Genomic DNA, 19,146 nt, shown 5'->3' with positions numbered 1-19,146 from the left:
TGCCAGACCTACCCCCCGCCCTGTGTCAGACCTACCCCCCGCCCTGTGCCAGACCTACCCCCCGCCCTGTGCCAGACCTGCCCCCCGCCCTGTGTCAGACCTACCCCCCGCCCTGTGCCAGACCTACCCCCCGCCCTGTGCCAGACCTGCCCCCCGTCCTGTGCCAGACCTGCCCCCCGCCCTGTGCCAGACCTGCCCCCCGTCCTGTGCCAGACCTGCCCCCCGCCCTGTGTCAGACCTACCCCCCGCCCTGTGCCAGACCTGCCCCCCATCCTGTGCCAGACCTGCCCCCCGCCCTGTGCCAGACCTACCCCCCGCCCTGTGCCAGACCTGCCCCCCGTCCTGTGCCAGACCTGCCCCCCCACCCTGTGCCAGACCTGCCCCCCGCCCTGTGCCAGACCTGCCCCCCCGCCCTGTGCCAGACCTACCCCCCGCCCTGTGTCAGACCTACCCCCCGCCCTGTGCCAGACCTACCCCCCGCCCTGTGCCAGACCTGCCCCCCGCCCTGTGTCAGACCTACCCCCCGCCCTGTGCCAGACCTACCCCCCGCCCTGTGCCAGACCTGCCCCCCGTCCTGTGCCAGACCTGCCCCCCGCCCTGTGCCAGACCTGCCCCCCGTCCTGTGCCAGACCTGCCCCCCGCCCTGTGTCAGACCTACCCCCCGCCCTGTGCCAGACCTGCCCCCCATCCTGTGCCAGACCTGCCCCCCATCCTGTGCCAGACCTGCCCCCCCACCCTGTGCCAGACCTGCCCCTCGTCCTGTGCGTGCGGGTGTAATCTTGTCGTTGCTTTTGGCAGATATTGACGAGTGCTCTGCCCACATCGGGATCTGCGGCCCTGGGACTTGCTACAACACCCTGGGCAACTACACCTGCGTGTGCCCCCCTGAGTACATGCAGGTCAATGGAGGAAACAACTGCATGGGTACGGTGCCGTCTCCAGCCAGGCAGGGCGGGGGCTGGGAGGGAGCTGGCTGGCAATGCCCAGTGGCCCTGTTGGCTTTACTCATTCACTACGGGCAACATGGTGACAAGAGAGCAGGGAGTGCGGTGAGAGCAGGAGCTGGGAGTCAGGACTTCTGGGTTCTCTGCCACTCACTCACTACGAGACCTTGGGTGCATCACTTCCCCTCCCTTGCCCCTCTGTACATGGGGCTGAGCTCAGCCTGTCTGCCGTGGTGCTGGGAGGGTGATCTGGTGCCACAGAGAGTGGTGAGAGGGTGAGGGTCTGGCCGGGCTTTGCTCCCCGCAGTCCTCCTGCCTCGCAGTCCGCAGTCACTCCTCGCTGGGAGCTGACCAGAGACACAAACTGGGGGGAGGGCGCACAGGTTCAGATGGACGTTTCTGGGCCGGGGCTCCTTGTCCCTGTCAGGGGCTCTCAGGCGTCTGCCGCAAGGCCACAGGCTGCTCCTGACTCTGCTCCCAGCGTTGGTTCCACGGGGCCCAAGGGACCTGGCCAAGGCTGTGTGCTGGGGTTGCGGCTCCCCACTGTGGTACTCTCTGTGCAGGGAGGCCTGGGCTCACTCCCAGCACCCCTGCCCCGGAGGCTGGCACAGGGGCAAGCTGGGCTCTGCTCCCATCTCTGCAGCTGGCTCCCTTGGGGAACCCAGGCCGGGCGCCACGTCTCTGGGATGGTTTCCCTCTCTTCAGGGCAGGGATGATCATTGGGCAGCCAAGGACCGAGGTGCCAGGAACTAGCGAGGTGTCGCGGGACAGCTGTTCTCGGGCAATGGCCCCCGCCCCTGCGCCCTCTCCGGCGGGTGAGGTGCCTGAGGCGCAGCCGGCCGCCCCGGAGCAGCCGGGTCTGATCTGTGTCCGCTTTGCAGACATGAGGAAGAGCGTGTGCTACCGCAACTACAATGACACCTGTGAGAACGAGCTCTCCTTCAACATGACCAAGAAGATGTGCTGCTGCTCCTACAACATCGGCAAGGCCTGGAACAAGCCCTGCGAGCCCTGCCCCACCCCCGCCAGCTGTGAGTCACCGGCACCCGGAGAAGGGTCTGGCTGCGGGAGTCTCTGGGGTTACAGCTGCTCCCCCTCTGCCCTCTGGACGCTCTGCGTCTGGCCACCCCCCGGTGTCACGGGGCACAGGATCATCCTGGTCCCAGCTGACAGCTGTGCCAAGAGAGCGGCCCTGGTACAGGGAGTGAGTGACAGCATCACCTCCCCCGGGGCGTGCAGGGCAGTGTGCTCCCCGCAGCAGGGGCTGGGCAACGGCAGAACTCCGATGATGGACGATACCGAGAGCCTCTGTGGAGCAGGAGACCATGCAACCATCCCAGGCCATGCTGTGTGTGCAGCCTGGGGTGTGGGGTGTGTGCAGTGTGTGGGGGTGGCCCTGGAGTCCCAGGACACGGGTGGGGGGTGCAATGTGGGGGGATGGCCCTGGAGTCCCAGCACACGGGGGATGGGGTCTCTGTGGTTCTGAGCTGTGCAGAGTGTGGGTGTGCTATATGGGGGGGAGGGGAAGACGGTGTGGGTCAGGGGGAGGTTGTGAAGGGTCCCAGCCCTGCAATGGGTAACCTGCTGGCATGGAGATAGGTGTTTCCTGCTGTCTCAGCGGTCTCCCCGTCTGTCAGCTCCATCCCTGGGTGTAGGGTTTCACCCCCTGGGTGCTCTGTGCCCCAGGCCCCCTCGTACTGACTTTGTCCTGGTCTGTCTGCTGGGCGTCCTGTGTAACCCTGTCCTTTCCCTTCCAGCCGAGTACCAGATCCTTTGTGGGAACCAGGCCCCTGGCTTTATCATTGACATTCACACGGGGAAGCCAATCGGTGAGTACCACTGGGGCTGTCACAGAGCTGCTGCCTTTGCCCACACGCACTGCCATCCCCAGTCCTACTCCTGCCCCTTCCTCTGCTCCCCAGCTTGGGTCTTCTGCTCATTGCCTGCTTCCCTCCTTTGTGTGCATGAGGCCTGGGGACAAGGAGAAGCAGGAGGGGAGTGAGAAGGCCCAGACAGGGCCTAGGTCTTGCAGCGGGGGGACTAAGGGCAGCACTGTGTGGCTGCATGTGCAGGGTCTCAGGATGCAGACCATGTGGACGCTGCTTACAGAGATCCCTGGGTTTTTTGTGTGCCCCATGCTGGCTGGGCTTGGCTCAGCTCGATTCTGTTCTTATCCCTCCCTCATCACCAGAGTATCTGAGCACCGTCCATGAAGTCATTAAGTGACGAGACTCACGTGTCCCATGTGGTTCCTTCTCACTCACTTCCTCTCCCCAGGGTAGAATCCTGTGTGCAGTGCAGTCTCTGTTTTGGTAGGGTTTTGTTTATCAATTACCCGGCTGCTCTGTGCTCTCTGGTACACACACCCAGCATGGCCCAGGATGTCTGCAGGGTTCTGTCTCCCAAAGATGAGCTTTACCCCGATAGTAGAGTTCCACTGGGCCGGAGGAGTGGGGCGCTCGCCCCTGGCCCTCATCTTGGAGCGTTCCGAGAGTGTTGAGTTATGCTGAGTGCCTGACAGGGTCAGCTGGAGCCTGACACTTGAGCCGGGGTCTTTCCCTTACGTGTGTGTCACCCCCAGTAGCAAAGAAGTTGCAAGCCAAGTCCTGCTCTCAGAGAGAGCCCAGCCATTCTGGTGTTGGAAGGCTGGAGAGGGGTCAGAGAAGAGCCATGAGAATGATCAAAGGACTGGAAAACCTGCCTTCTAGTGAGAGACACATGGAGCTCCATCTATTTAGCTTAGGAAAGAGAAGGCAAGGGGTGAGCTGATTACACTCTATAACTATCTACATGGGGAACAAATATTTGATAATGAGCTCTTCAGTCTGGCAGGGAAAGCTCTAACACGAGCCAAGGGCTGGAAGTTGAAGCTAGACAAATTCAGACTAGAAAGAAGGTGTGCTTTTTTAACAGTGAGAGCAATTAACCCTTGGAACAGTTTACCGGGGTGGTGAGGAGTTCTCCATCACTGGCAATTTTTACACGGAGAGGTTGGTTTTCTCAAAGATCTGCTGTAGGAGTTCACATGGATTCATCCCATCCTCGGCACCATGATGTTTTGCTCAGATGCACCCTGGAATAGCAGTCCAAAACCACACAGAAAATGAAGCAAGACACCCAGGGAGGTTGTCAATCCAAACATGTAATAACCATGAACCCGTTAGGTCAGCAGTAGTCCAGACTAAACATGGTAACAGTCGGAACAGCAGATACGTAGCAGCAGAGTGTGTGTATTGTGTGTGTGGGTATGTGCAGATACCCACACACACTTGCACACACGCTCACCCACATGTGAGCACACACCCACATGCGAGCACACACCCACAGCCTTAAACAGGAACAGGAACCCTGAGTTCAGGGCGCAGGAACCAGGAGACAGAACAGTAATGGAGCAGGTAGGCAGCACCACACACCAGTGGCCACAACCGTGTTACAGAGGAGGTCACAAAGGTCCTTTCTGCCTTGGAATGTAAGAGTCACGCTGCCGGATCCCCAGGCGTGAGTGATGATGCACAGAAAGGGAAGGGGCATAACTGGCTGATCCCAGCTGAGGCTGCCAGGCTGGCAGTTCCACCGTCCCACCAGTTCACTGGCAGGCTGAGTCCGCGGGACCCAGACTCAGTGAGCTGAGACACAATAAAGATGGAGCTCCCCAGTGTGACAGTTGCAGTCAGCACAGACCAGAAGCGAAGGCTCCCACAGGCAGGACCAGGGCCTGGCCAGGCCAGGACTGCATGAGAAAGCACAGTGCTCCTGCAGCCGCCGGCACAAAGGGCTCAGCGCCCTGATAGCTTGGGAGCTAGAGGACCTAAACTCGTAGCACTCGCTCCCGCCCTGCCAGTGGCCTTCCTTTGGCGAGGACGTGGAGCACTCCAGAAGAGCAGCTGAGAGATGAGGTCTGGATTCCAGTGGAAAGAGAGCAAGATGCTCCTCTGGATGTGCTGTCAAGGTCTAGGATCTTGCAACCTATCATGGTGCTGCTCTGTAGCATTTGAAGGATGGAGTCCCTAGCCCTGGCGGTTCAGGCGAGAGCAGATGTTATCTCTGTTGGGTCTCGGTGCTGGCCTTGGTGCCAAGCTTTTCTGGCTCTGGGACAGGACTCAACAGAGCAAGGGGAAGACCCATTTATTTTTCAGTCCCCAAGAAACCCAGAGTGTAGAAGCAAAGACCAAGTTGCCAAAGTTGTGTGAGTAGCTGTGCCCAGAGGCTGGGCAGAGGGCTCCTGGTCCGGGACTTGATAAGCCAGTGGTGGAATCACTGGTCATTTCAGCATGACCCAGTGGCATTTCCTGGGCTGTCAGTTCAGCTTCCCCTCCCAGCTGCTCTCCTGGGCTGGGGCCAGCCCCAGGGGCACTAGCAGGAGTCAGCACAGGGGAGGGGGAAAGTCATGGACTCATTTGGGATTCTTTCCAAACTTGCCCAGCCAGTGCAGGTTCTGTCAGCGACCCCTGTTTCACCTAGGGCAGAGTGGCCCAGGCCCTGCTCTGGCCCCACCTTCACCAAGGGAGGAAAGGGAGAGCCAGTTTTTGTAGCCTACGGCCACTTCCTACCAAGGCCATGGAGAGTCATTTACCCGGGACCCTCCCTCATTGTAAATATTCATAGCTGGACCTGGGACCCCCACTGCTACAGCAAGAAGAGGGGGACAGATGTCATAACCCTAACCCTCTTCTCCCTCATCCCCAAGTCAGTGCTCTCTCACTCTCTCCCCCGGGCCTCCACCCCTCCAGTCGCTGATGGGACATTGTTCTCTGCAGATATTGACGAGTGCAGTGAGATCCCTGCTATCTGCACCAATGGTGTCTGCATCAACCAGATTGGCTCCTTCCGGTGCGAGTGCCCCATCGGGTTCAGCTACAACAACATTCTGCTCATCTGTGAAGGTAACGGGCTGGGGCTGCAGGGCTGACGGCCCCCAGGGCTCACAGTCACGCTGGCAGAGCAGACGGTGATGAGCCCTCAGCATGGCACATCACTGTGGCACTAATGAGGAGCAAGACACCAGCTCTGCACACCGCGCCCTGGGCTCTGACACAGCTTTGAGCCCAGAGCCCCTCTTCTGTCCACAAATCAAGATGACGCTGGTCAGCAAGGGCTCAGGTCCCAGGACCCTGTTCAGAGCCCGAGTCCTGCTGTGGTTCAGGTCCAAGCCTGTCATTCTATAGTGTGGACACAGGTCAAGCCACAGTCCCGAGTCAGAAGATCTGTGTAGTGCAGTATGGGCACATTAGCACCGCTGTGAGACCTGCGTCCAGCACTGTAAGCCCATGTTTGCAATGCAGTCTGGATGCTCAAGCATGGGCATGGAAAGCCCATGTCCCAGAGCCCCGGGCTCAGAGTGCAGTGTGGACAGTGCCTTGTGGGTGATCATCAGGGAAGGCCAAACTCTCCAAACAGCTAATTCCACCCAAAACATGTCCTTTTAAAAGCGTTTTAAAAGTTTTTGTTTTACCCAGGCCATGTCCACACTGCAGGGACTGTAAGTGGTGCAGCTTGGGTGCCGTCGCTGTGCCAACATAACCCCGCAGTGTAGACACAGCCTACAGGGGATTTCTGCCACTGTGGAAATGCTACCTCCCCGAGTGACAGCAACCGGGTCGATGGAAGCATTCTTCCATCAGCATCACTGCAGCTACTCCCGAGGGCCGGAGTATGTCAACCAGAGTTTTAAGTGTAGACTAGGCAACAGTGTTTCTTCTTGACAGCTTTCATTTTTCACTTCCCATTTTTGAGATAAAATGTTTATGAAAATGATGTTTTGAAATAGCTTTTGGTTTAAATCCCACCCAAAACATATTTCTTATTTCAAACCGCAGAAACTATCCAAAAAAAGGGTAAACGGCACATTTTGATTCAAACATTTTTGAGAAAATGAAATGCAAAAATGAAAATTTTGCCATTTAAAAAAAATCTCTCTGTTTTGGCCTTATTCCAAATTTCCCACGGTGCAGTGGTGACACCAGAGTCTGGCACAGCCTGCATGGTCAGAGTGAGTGGTTTGGCTGTTCCAGTTCCTCCACAGTGCCATGGTGACTGACACCAGGGTCCCGCACACCCTGGGCCATCAGTGTCAGCGGTTTCTTTCTCTGTGCAGACATTGATGAGTGCAGCAGCGGGGAGAACCTTTGCCAGCGCAATGCTGATTGCATCAACATCCCGGGCAGTTACAGGTGCGAATGCTCAACCGGATACAAGCTGTCACCTAGCGGAGCCTGTGTGGGTAAGATGGGCACTGTTGACTACCTATAGCAGAGGCAATGCTCAAGTGGGGCCCAGAGCCGCCATCAGGAAGGCGTCACTTCATCTCTTTGTCTAGGAAGGGTTTCCATTGCCAAGGCTTGTGCCGTGGAATGGCAGGAATAGAACTGGGAGGCTGTCATTGTTCTCATTACAGTCATGGGTTTGGAAGGAGACTCGGGTTCTTTTACAAGTCTCGTGACTGTGACCTGCTGCTCCACACTCCGTGGATCCATGGGGGCTTCACAACTCAGAGGGATGCAGAGGTCTGGAGTCAGCGCAGAAATGCTGTATCAGTTCAGTAGCTAATGGGCACATCAGAAAACTGAATATGTGCATGGGATAATCCTGGAGGGAATGAAATACTCCCATCCCCTCTAGGTTAGGGGTGGGTGCATGGGGGAGGCAAGTCTGGGGGCATCTTACTCTGCCATTGCCTGCACCTTTGCTTGTTCCTGGGCTGTGGCGAAGCACTTCCTAGGTCTGGATTAGTATAGTAGCACCATGAAGATAATGGTTAAGACTGGCTTGCTGTTTGACAGCTGATTTTTTCTAAATGCTCTAAAATCCACATGCTGAGTCAGATTGTCTTGAAAATTGCTGTATCTCCTGGGGGTCTGGTATAAGGTTACTGGTCCAGACTTGAGGTTGTTTGAGCAAGGGGTTGCCGAGTCACAGCCCCCCTAAAAATCACATGCCATCAAAATTTTACAGTCCTGAAATTTTTTTTGCCCAAACCTGGGGCTAAAAACCTGGCTCTGGTCGTCCCCAAGCAGATCTCACCTGTTCCGGTTTGATTTCAGCCAGTGTCTGGCACGCACTGGGTCTTTGAGGAAGCAATATTTTAAAAGTCATTCTGCCTAAAAGTTGGATCTCTAGTCCAGCTGAAGCCAAGCCGATAAGACAGGCAAAGTCATTTGTGCAGGTTCAATAGGACTGGGGCTCTGGTGCAAGCCAGTGGTTGCAGGCAGTCGGGTGATTCAGGGTTGCATACTGTGGCATTTAACCTAGGCAGCACCCAAGTACTGTGAATTCAAGTCCTGCCCTTCACAGCTTTCTGAGAAATGTGTGTTGCATGTTCTGCCTGTATTCTTCAGGGGCTGCTGCTGGAAGGTTTGCCCTGAGAGCTAAACTACTGGTTTAACAGCCCACATGGGAAAAAGCTCTAAATCAACATGCAGACTCAGATTTTACTTTAAAAGTATCATCAAGAAAAATAATAATAATTGAATAGATGGAAGATGAAAGACTCTAGGAAGCAGTAGCATTAGGGTAAAGAGATCATGCTGCATGCTCCTCCCCCCTCGTTCCTGAGCAATGGAACTGATTGTGATCAAAGAAGAGCAAGTAGCTGAGATTCTCATCAATGTCAGCATGATCAAAGGGCTTGCTGAGCATCAGGATATGCACTCATGACGGAGAGCCCTATTCTAAGGATGGACAATGCCAACTAATGTGGCACCAGAATACTGTCCTCATTCAAAAGAATAACTCATATTTACCACAAAAATAAACACAGAAAACAAGTTTCAGTGTTCTGCAATCATTCATCGAGTCCACAGCATCCAAGGCATCCCACCTGTCATTTTCACCTTTCAAAGTGCTGTACTTCCTTGGAAAGGTGTCCAAAGGAAATGCCAGACAATAGGAAAAATTGAATTACATGCCCCTTTTTAGAACAGTCACAGCAAATCTTAAATGATCCCCCCCACAACAAACTGCTATAGAAAAATCAAGCAGTATACAGACCATAACAAACATTTTCAGTGAGACTCTAACACAGAAGACAGAAGTTTGATAGGCCTTTTTTACTGCTTTTAAAATGGAAGTCCTACTGCAACATTAACTAAAGTGGTACCATCCTTCCCCACAAACATCATTTCACCACAGCAGGGACCAGGATAGGGTTAGTGGTTCAAGGGGAGGGGTGAGGTCATTTGGACAAGGAGATACTCAAACAGCCCCTCTGATAAGGAGCTGATTTTAATATTCAGATTGCTTTCAAGCCCCCAGGCCTAGCAAAATAGTCTTGAAAACTGATATTCCACTGCAGGGCGGGGATAGACTTTTGGAGAGGGTGGGAGCAGAATGCACATTGGGATGAATTGTGCTATTGGGTCAGGATGTATTCCTCTCCATGGGGCGGTCTCATTCCGATGAGGGCTGATTGAAAGCCGATAGGGGCAGAGGAGCACGTGGTTCAGATCCCTTAGGAGAGGATTTGTTAAATGGGATTCTCTGTATCAGGGATAGTCAATTATTGTTTGTCAAGATCCAGATTTCTTGGTCAAGGTATAGTGAAGGTCCAGACTCCTGAGAAAATAATAAAAAAATAACAATAATGATGATAATAAGTTGTGAATAACAAGATTCAAAAGCATCTAGCAGTCCAGATTTGGCGCACAGTCCACCTATTGACTATTCCTGCTAGTGAAGAGGAGAGGATAGAATGTGATAAAAGTACAGGTAGGAACTGAAGAGAAACAGGCAAACGAAAAAGAGTCCCATTCAATTACATCACATGAAGCCAGACAACTAAACATTGACAGATTTTATAAGTGTTTGTATACAAATGCTAGAAGTGTAATACTAAGATGGGTGAACTTGAGCGCCTGGTATTAAATGAGGCTGTCGGTATAACAGGCACTACAGAAACTAGGTGGAACGATGAAAATCAACGGGACACAGTAATTCCAGAGTACAGAATATATATGAATGACAGAGTAGGTCGTGCTGGTAGGGGAGTGGAAGAAAGCACAGTGTCAAGTATAGTAAAAATCTTAAATGAACCAAACCCTACCATAGAATCTCTCCGGATAGAAATTCCATGCTTGAATAATAAGAACATAGCAGTAAGGATATATTACCGACCACCTGACCAGGATGGTGATGGTGAGTGTGAAATGCTCCAGGAGATTAGAGAGGCTATAAAAATAGAAAACTCAATAATAATGGGGGATTTCAACTATCCGCATATTGACGGGATACATGTCACCTCAGGATGGGATGCTGAGATAAAGTTTCTAGACACCATTAATGACTGCTTCTTGGAGCAGTTAGTCCTGGAACCCACAGGAGGAGAGGCAATTCTTGATTTAGTCCTAAGTGGAGCACAGGATCCAGTCCAAGAGGTGAATATAGCTGAACCGCTCAGTTATAAGAAAAGGAGGACTTGTGGCACCTTCGAGACTAACCAATTTATTTATTCACATACTGAATGCATCCGATGAGGTGAGCTGTAGCTCACGAAAGCTTATGCTCAAATAAATTGGTTAGTCTCTAAAGTGCCACAAGTCCTCCTTTTCTTTTTGTGGATACAGACTAACACGGCTGTTACTCTGAAACCGCTCAGTAATAGTGACCATAATGTAATTTAACAGCCTTGTGGGAGCGAAAATACCAAAGAAGCCCACCACAGTGGCATTTAACTTCAAAAAGGGGAACTCCACAAAAATGAGAAAGCTAGTTAAACAGAAATTAAAAAGAACACTCACAAGACTGCAATGCCTGCAAGCTGCATGGAAACTATTTGAAAACACCATAATAGAGGCTCAAACTAAATGTATACCCCAAATTTAAAAAAAAAACAGTAAGAGGACCAAAAAATGCCACCATGGCTAAACAATAGAGTAAAAGTGGCAATTAGAGGTAAAAAGGCATCCTTTAAAAATTGGAAGTCAAATTCTACAGAAGAAAATAGAAAGGAACATAAACTGTTCCAAATCAAGTATAAAAGTATAATTAGCCAAGCCAAAAAAGAATTTTAGGAGCAACTAGCAAAAGACACAAAAGCTAATAGCAACATGTTGTGTAAGTACATCAGAAGCAGGAAGTCTGTCAAACAATCATGGGGCCACTGGACAATCAAGATCTAAGGGAGCACTCAAGTAAAACAAGGCCATTCAGGAGAAGCTAAATGAATTCTTTGCATTGGTCTTCACTGCAGAGGTTGTGAGGGAGATTCCCACACCTGAGCCATTTGTTTTAGGTGACAAGTGTGAGGAACTGTCCCAAATTGAGGTGTCGATAGAGGAGGTTTTGGAACAAATTGAGAAATTGAACAGTAGTGAGTCCCCGGGACCAGATGGTATTCACTCAGGAAAAATTGCAGAATTGCTAGCTGTAACCTATTGCTGAAACATGCCTCTGTATCACAGGATTGGCAGGTAGCTAATGTGACATCTATTTTTGAAAAGGGCTCCAGAGGCGATCCTGGCAATGATAGGCTGGGAAGCCTGACTTCAGTACCAGGCAAACTGGTTGAAATTATAGTAAAGAACGAATCTATCAGACACACAAATGAACACAATATGTTGGGGAAGAGTGAAGACGGTCCAGTGACTAGTAGCCCAGGTGATCAGGGAGGCAATGCCCCATGCTGCTCTGGGTGTCCCTAAACCTCTGACTGCCAGATGCTTGCACTGCATGGTGGGTTAGATCACTTAATAATTGCCACGTTCTGTTCATTCCCTCTGGGGCACCCGGCACCAGCCCCTGTCGGAAGACGGATACTGGGCTGGATGGACCCTTGGTCGGACCCAGTCTGGCTGTTCTGATGTTCTAATTTCATACCTCTGAAGTCCATGAATCAGGGCCCCCAGAATCATGCGATGGGCTAAAAAATCAGGAGATTTCAAAAAATAATAAATTCCGGGTCCTTTTTCTTTGCCTCCCGCGTTCTGAGCAGGTAGAGGCCTTGCTCAAGTGGCCCTGCAGCCACATGCCGTCTGCAGCCAGGGGAGCGAGCAACTTCCTATTTTTAGAAACATAAAGCTTCTCGGAGCCCCATGAGCTGGGGCTTTCAGTAAAACACCAGATAGCCTGAGATGTGAGGTGCAGTCGTGAGTGCTGGCAGCACCGCTGCTCAGCAAGGCTGCCACCAGCTGGTAGCCACAGGCATGGAAGCCACGTGGCCACGCTGGAGAGGGCATCTGTTCCCACTTCGGTTGGGGCCTCTCCTATTCACTGCTTTCTGTGTTCTTCTGTTATAGGTCGCAATGAATGCCAGGAAATCCCCAATGTCTGCAGCCACGGGGACTGTGTGGACACCGAGGGCAGCTATATCTGCATCTGTCACAACGGGTTCAAGGCCACAGGAGAACAGACCATGTGCATGGGTCAGTGCAGATGGCTCGGCAGCCCCATGGGCTGCTCCCTATTGCTTGGCAATAGATTTAAGCCCTTTCGAAAGGAAGTGAGAGCTCTCTGGGCCCCTGGAGGGTGGGCTTGCATGGGGAGGATGGGCCATGGCACGTCATAAGGCAGGCAGAGAGCTGGGCCATTGCGTCTCCTCGGCCCCAGGTTTCTGAGTCCTCGTGCTCACCTAAGCAGCACCAGACTGCCGCCCCCACCATGAGCGGCACTGACTGACTGCCCAGCTCCAGGCAAGCAAGGACGCAGCCCCCGGCCTGCATTGATCTTCTCTTTTCAGATATTGATGAATGTGACCGGCAGCCCTGTGGGAACGGCACCTGCAAGAATACAGTAGGCTCCTACAACTGCCTGTGCTTCCCTGGCTTCGAGCTGACGCACAATAATGACTGCATGGGTGAGAGACTCCAGTGTCACTCAGTCACAGCTGTGTGGGTGCGAGAGTCAGATATCTCGCCAGCCATGGCTGGGTGGACATGATGGTTGGTTGTAAACACAGTGACAGCTGTGTGGGGGTGAGGGTTGAATGTCACTCAGTCACAGCTGTGTGAGAGTAAGGGTCAGGCGACATGGTGATGGCTGTGTGGGTATGAGGGTTGGGTGTCACACACAGTCACAGCTATATGGGTGTGAAGGTCGGGTGTGAGGTCGTTAACGGTCAGTGTCACACAGCCATGGCCGTGTGGGTTGGGTGTCACACACAGTCACAGCTATATGGGTGTGAGTGTCAAGTGTGAGGTCGTTAACGGTCAGTGTCACACAGCCATGGCCATGTGGATGTGAGGGTTGGGTGTCACACACAGTCACAGCTATATGGGTGTGAGTGTCGGGTGTGAGGTCGTTAACTGTCAGTGTCACACAGCCATGGCCATGTGGGTATGAGGGTTGGGTGTCACACACAGTCACAGCTATATGGGTGTGAGTGTCGGGTGTGAGGTTGTTAACGGTCAGTGTCACACAGCCATGGCCTTGTGTGTGTGAGGGTTGGGTGTCACACACAGTCACAGCTATATGGGTGTGAGGGTCGGGTGTGAGGTCGTTAATGGTCAGTGTCACACAGCCATGGCCGTGTGAGTATGAGGGTTGGGTATCACACACAGTCACAGCTATATGGGTGTGAGTGTCAAGTGTGAGGTCGTTAACGGTCAGTGTCACACAGCCATGGCCGTGTGTGTGTGAGGGTTGGGTGTCACACACAGTCACAGCTATATGGGTGTGAGTGTCGGGTGTGAGGTCGTTAACGGTCAGTGTCACACAGCCATGGCCATGTGGATGTGAGGGTTGGGTGTCACACACAGTCACAGCTATATGGGTGTGAGTGTCGGGTGTGAGGTCGTTAACGGTCAGTGTCACACAGCCATGGCCATGTGGGTATGAGGGTTGGGTGTCACACACAGTCACAGCTATATGGGTGTGAGTGTCGGGTGTGAGGTCGTTAATGGTCAGTGTCACACAGCCATGGCCAAGTGGGTGTGAGGGTTGGGTGTCACACACAGTCACAGCTATATGGGTGTGAGTGTCAGGTGTGAGGTCGTTAACGGTCAGTGTCACACAGCCATGGCCGTGTGGGTGTGAGGGTTGGGTGTCACACACAGTCACAGCTATATGGGTGTGAGTGTCGGGTGTGAGGTTGTTAACGGTCAGTGTCACACAGCCATGGCCGTGTGTGTGTGAGGGTTGGGTGTCACACACAGTCACAGCTATATGGGTGTGAGGGTCGGGTGTGAGGTCGTTAATGGTCAGTGTCACACAGCCATGGCCGTGTGGGTGTGAGGGTTGGGTGTCACACAAGTCACAGCTATATGGGTGTGAGTGTCGGGTGTGAGGTCGTTAACGGTCAGTGTCACACAGCCATGGCCGTGTGGGTGTGAGGGTTGGGTGTCACACACAGTCACAGCTATATGGGTGTGAGTGTCGGGTGTGAGGTTGTTAACGGTCAGTGTCACACAGCCATGGCCGTGTGTGTGTGAGGGTTGGGTGTCACACACAGTCACAGCTATATGGGTGTGAGGGTCGGGTGTGAGGTCGTTAATGGTCAGTGTCACACAGCCATGGCCGTGTGAGTGTGAGGGTTGGGTGTCACACACAGTCACAGCTATATGGGTGTGAGGGTCGGGTGTGAGGTCGTTAACGGTCAGTGTCACACAGCCATGGCCGTGTGGGTGTGAGGGTTGGTATCTGACAGTCACAGCTGTGAAGGCATAAGGGTCGGTGTCTCACAGTCACAGCTGTCTGGGTGCGAGGGCCGGGTGTCACACAGTCACCCTATGGGTTTGTCCCATTTTGCTTTTCTCTCCTGCTCTCTGCAGACATTGACGAGTGCTCATCCCTGGGGGGGCAGGTGTGCCGGAATGGCCAGTGTATAAACAGCATTGGCTCCTTCCAGTGCTTGTGCCAGGAAGGGTATGACCGGACCCTGGATGGGAAGAACTGTGTCGGTGAGTGCCCGGGCAGCAGCCGCTGTAATTCTCATCACGCCCGGCCTGTGGGTTGACCATCTGCAGGCCCCTTCTGGCAAATGTGCTCACCTCCCTGCACCTGCTCCTACTCTGGGCAGTGGAATCTCTGCTCTGGCTCAGGGCCATGGCTGTGGGGCTAGGGGCTAGAGCTTGGGTCCCAGCCAGGAGAGATCCCAGGGCTGAGCCTGGGGGAGCTCACGCATCACTGGGCTCTCACTAGCTGCAGACACCTGGCTCCAGTGCCAAGCTGGGGGTTATTGAGCAAAGTCACTGCTCCGCACCTGGTACGGGACGCCATGGGAGTAGGGTTGCCAACTTCGTAATATTTAAAAGATGGACAGTCCAGGTGAAGTGCTGGAACCTCTCCTGCCACGCCTCTTCCCCCCAAAGCCCTGCCCCTGCCCCACTTCTTCCCTCAAGGTCCCACCCCTGCCCCGCCTCTTCCCCTAAGGCCCCACCCCTACCCACTCCTCTCCTCCCTCCCCCCGTCGCTTGCTGCTTTTGCCCTCCTCCCCAGCTCCCCCTCCCCCCCGCCCAGGTCAGGAGGGACTCGCCAGCAGAGCCAGGGCTGGGAGCTGCAGCCACCTGACGCAGGTAGGAGGTGGCCCCGGCTGAGTAGGGCTGGCACGGGTGATGACCCTGCGCCTCCCTGTCTCCCCTGCCCATAGTAACCAGACTCTGAGTCTCTGGTCAGTAGACCTGACCAGACACTGTCAGGTCCCCTTTGTGACCAGACTTTCCAGCTGGAAACCGGGCACTTGGACACCCTGCATGGGATCTGGTGCCATGTACCTTCTCAACCAACAGTTTTCTCGGGACATAAAAACTGTCTCATTGGCTACAGAGTGCCCAGCTCGGCTTCCTGGACAAGGAACCCCTGCTGGGCACAGTGTGGGAAATCCCTAGCCTGATGCAAAGCAAGATCGCCCCCTGCATCTCCACCACAGCTCTGCTGACTGACCCCCACCTGGCCCTGGCACCAGGAGATGACTGCCCTGTTTCCAGCATCACAGTGTGAGAACTGGTTGAACTTGGGCCTGTAGACAACAGCTGTTGTAGATAGCCCAGATCTTATTCAGCAGCAGATACCAGGTGCATTCCTGGCAAAGGTAGCCCAGGTGGTGCCCTGCTGTGGGAGGAGCTCAAAGTGCTTCCCAAGGTCTGGTTAGTGGAGGTGTTGTTGCCAGGCTAGTCACCATGTGCAGCTGCTGGGCTCACTGTGTGGTGCAGAGACACGCAGCGGTGTGCCCCAGCCCTTCTGCCTGTGCCGGCAGCTCCCACGCACAGCCCCGGGGCATTCCCACAGCAGCTGAGGAGCACAGGGAGAGGACTGGAGATCACTGGGGTTCCGGGGGAGCAGTGGGGCCCTGTCACAGAGTGTGGGGGAGTCCAGGCCCTGCACCCCTCTTCCTGGGATTCACTGAGACTCAGCCAGCCAGTAAAACAGAAGGTTTATTGGACAACAGGAACACAGTCCAAAACAGAATTTGTGGGTACACCCAGGACCCCTCAGTCAAGTCCTTCTGGGGGAGCAGGGAACCTAGACCCCAGCCTTGGGGTTCCCTGCGTTCCACCACCCAGCACCAAACTGAAACTAAACCTCCACAGCAGGCTCCCTCCTGCAGCCTCTGTCCACATTCCTGGGCAGAGGTGTCACCTCCCCCTCCCGGCTCAGGTGACAGGCTCTCAGGTCTCCCATTGAAACTCCCCTGCCGCATTCTCAGGTCAACACTCCCTGCTGCGTCACAGGCCCTGTTGGGCTATGGCTCCCACTGCTGCCCTTGTAGGGTCCCTGGTGCGGTGGAATGTGTAATGCTCAGGGGGTCCCTGCCTGTGGGCCAGGAAGGCTCCACATGGCAAAGCGGCCGGAGTCCAGCCCCTGGGTGACTTTCCCCTCTTGTTTCTTTTCAGACATCAATGAGTGTGTGAGCCTGCCTGGAACCTGCTCTCCGGGGACATGTCAGAACCTGGAAGGCTCTTTCCGCTGCATCTGCCCCCCGGGGTACGAGGTGCAGAATGACAACTGCATCGGTAAGGGTGGTTCCTCCATCCTACCACCACACAGGGCTACTCTGTCACCAGCCTGGGACAGGTGCTTCCTAGGCAGCAGGGATACAGGGGCTGCCCCAAGGACTTACCCTCTAAAGCAGTTGGGTGGAGGCTAAGGCTGGGGTACGACAGCCACAGAGCAGTAGATGGCTGGCCAGGGATGCTTCACTCCCATCTTGTTAGTTTCACAATTGATAAGGGGATATTTTTAACAGTGTAATGAACACGCCAGCCTCTAATGGAGAGAATCAGCACTGCCCAGTTGTGTGTCATAGGCCCCACACTGTGAATAGCTAGTGGTGAGTCCCTGTTAATATAAGCGGCCGCGACCTTGGCTTTGGAGAAGGAGGAAGAGAGCTGTCATCATGACAGCATGCTGTGTAGGGACCGGTGCCGTTCTGACTTTGCTTACTGTTCCGGGGTCTCAGGGAGCCAGGCACTGGTGGGTGTTGGGCCCCTGGGGCAGTGGCACTGTGTGGCTGCAGCCTACACTGTGCAGGGGAGGTGGCTGTGGGGACCGGCCCAGACGGAGGATGGGAGTTGGGTGTGACTGGGGGACGGGAGCGCGCCCCCCAGTGGAAGCTCTCAGGACACATGCCTGCTTTCCCGCAGGAGTGACCCCTGAGCTCTGCAGGGCCCCTGCACCTGCCCGGGGGCCTCGGTGCCATAGAAGGAGCTGAGATCTTTGCCCTGGTACACGTCTAACCCACTCCTCTGTCCGTCCTGCTCCCAGATATCAACGAGTGTGAGGAGGAGCCCAACATCTGCCTGTTTGGTACCTGCACCAACGCCCCCGGCAGCTTCCAGTGCATCTGTCCCCCCGGCTTTGTCCTGTCCGACAATGGCCGCAGGTGCTTTGGTGAGTGTGCATGGCCTCGCTCACAGCCCGTGGGGTCCTCGGAGGCAGTGCTCGTGGGGGGGGAGGGGCGCTGAGGTAGGAATCCTGTGGCCCCCGCAGTGCCACCCAGTGTTGGGGCCCTGCCAGCTGCCATTGCTGGGATGGGCACTGTCACCCCTGGACATCTATGTGCCAGGGGCGAGAGAGCTCCCAGAGAGCATTGAGCCCCAGGGCATGCTTGGTATCGGGGCATTGGCCCGATGTGCCTTCCTCACAGCTCTGATCCCTTGGGGGCTCATCTCTGCCTGGGGCTAGCTTAGGGGGCCGCTCCGTATCCATGTGCCAGAGCTGCTTGTCTCTCAGGGTCTGCTGCTTGCACATGGAGCCGCGTTCTGTGGGCTCCCAATCCTGCTCCCATTGCTGTCAGCGGCCAAACTCTTGTTCACTTACACACGTGATGCAGGCTTGGGCCCATACCACGTGCAGCGTGTCACCGGGAGGTGCCACGCCCGCCTTGGACGTCTGTAACATTCTCCCCTCCTGCTGCTGCAGACACCCGCCAGAGTTTCTGCTTCACCCGCTTCGACAATGGCAAGTGCTCCGTCCCCAAGGCCTTCAACACCACCAAAGCCCGCTGCTGCTGCAGCAAGATGCCTGGAGAGGGCTGGGGCGACCCCTGTGAGCTGTGCCCCCAGGAAGGAAACGGTAGGTGTCCCAGCCCCTCGGGATCAGCTGTGGCTGCAGGAGTCAGTGTGCATCGGATGCAGTAGGGAGCCTAGAGGAGGAGCCAGCCTGGGGCAGGGATCCCATAAGCCAGTTGTTCTCAACCAGGGGTACATGTACCCCGGGGGGTACGCAGACATCTCTCAGGGGGTCCATCAACTCATCTCAATATTTGCCTAGTTTTATAACAGGCTCCATAAAAAGCACTAGAGAACTCAGTACAAACTAAAATGTCATCCAGACAGTGACTTGTTTATTCTGCTCTATAGACTATACACTGAAATGTAAGTAAAATATTTATATTCCAGCTGATTTATTTTATAATTATATGGTCAAAATGAGGGTCAGCACTTTTTCAGTAACACTGGGCTGTGACACTTTTGTATTTTTATGTCTGATTTTGTAAGCAAGTAGTTGTTAAGTGAGGTGAAACTTGGGGGTCTGCAAGACAAATCAGACTCCAGGAAGGGATACAGTGGTCTGGAAAGATTGAGAGCCATTGCCATAAGGGATGCTCCTCAGTGGGATTGCAGCACTCTTGGATCCCAGCAGAGCGGAGGCTTTCTCTGCCAGGAGGGTGGGAAGGGGTGCCCCATAGAGACAGGAGCAGAGTGCTGGGCATTTAGACCCTGGGTTCTGCTATGAGCTCTGCCACCAATTCGCTGGTGGGCTTTGGACAAGTCACTGCCGTCCTGTGTGCCTCTGGTTCCCAGTGGGGTGCAGTTCATTTCCCCACCTCACGGGA

The 19,146-nt window shown here is 54.4% G+C and overlaps 1 protein-coding gene across 1 annotated transcript in view; it reads left to right on the top strand.

Moving 5' to 3' along the window:
* The window catches only part of FBN3 (fibrillin 3), a 269,159-nt gene that overhangs the window by 220,919 nt on the left and 29,094 nt on the right, over window positions 1-19,146 (top strand). Inside the window, exons 39-49 of the mRNA XM_077841944.1 lie at window positions 799-924; window positions 1,826-1,975; window positions 2,702-2,773; window positions 5,702-5,827; window positions 7,039-7,164; window positions 12,173-12,298; window positions 12,613-12,729; window positions 14,642-14,770; window positions 16,703-16,822; window positions 17,574-17,699; window positions 18,231-18,383. Of these exons, the coding sequence (XP_077698070.1) occupies window positions 799-924; window positions 1,826-1,975; window positions 2,702-2,773; window positions 5,702-5,827; window positions 7,039-7,164; window positions 12,173-12,298; window positions 12,613-12,729; window positions 14,642-14,770; window positions 16,703-16,822; window positions 17,574-17,699; window positions 18,231-18,383 (1,371 nt within the window). The remainder of the gene's footprint in view (window positions 1-798; window positions 925-1,825; window positions 1,976-2,701; window positions 2,774-5,701; window positions 5,828-7,038; window positions 7,165-12,172; window positions 12,299-12,612; window positions 12,730-14,641; window positions 14,771-16,702; window positions 16,823-17,573; window positions 17,700-18,230; window positions 18,384-19,146) is intronic.

This window comes from Eretmochelys imbricata, chromosome 25 (assembly GCF_965152235.1).
Source record: "Eretmochelys imbricata isolate rEreImb1 chromosome 25, rEreImb1.hap1, whole genome shotgun sequence".
In the NCBI taxonomy this organism is placed as follows: Eukaryota; Metazoa; Chordata; order Testudines; family Cheloniidae; genus Eretmochelys; species Eretmochelys imbricata.
This window is presented reverse-complemented; position numbering and strand designations above follow the sequence as displayed.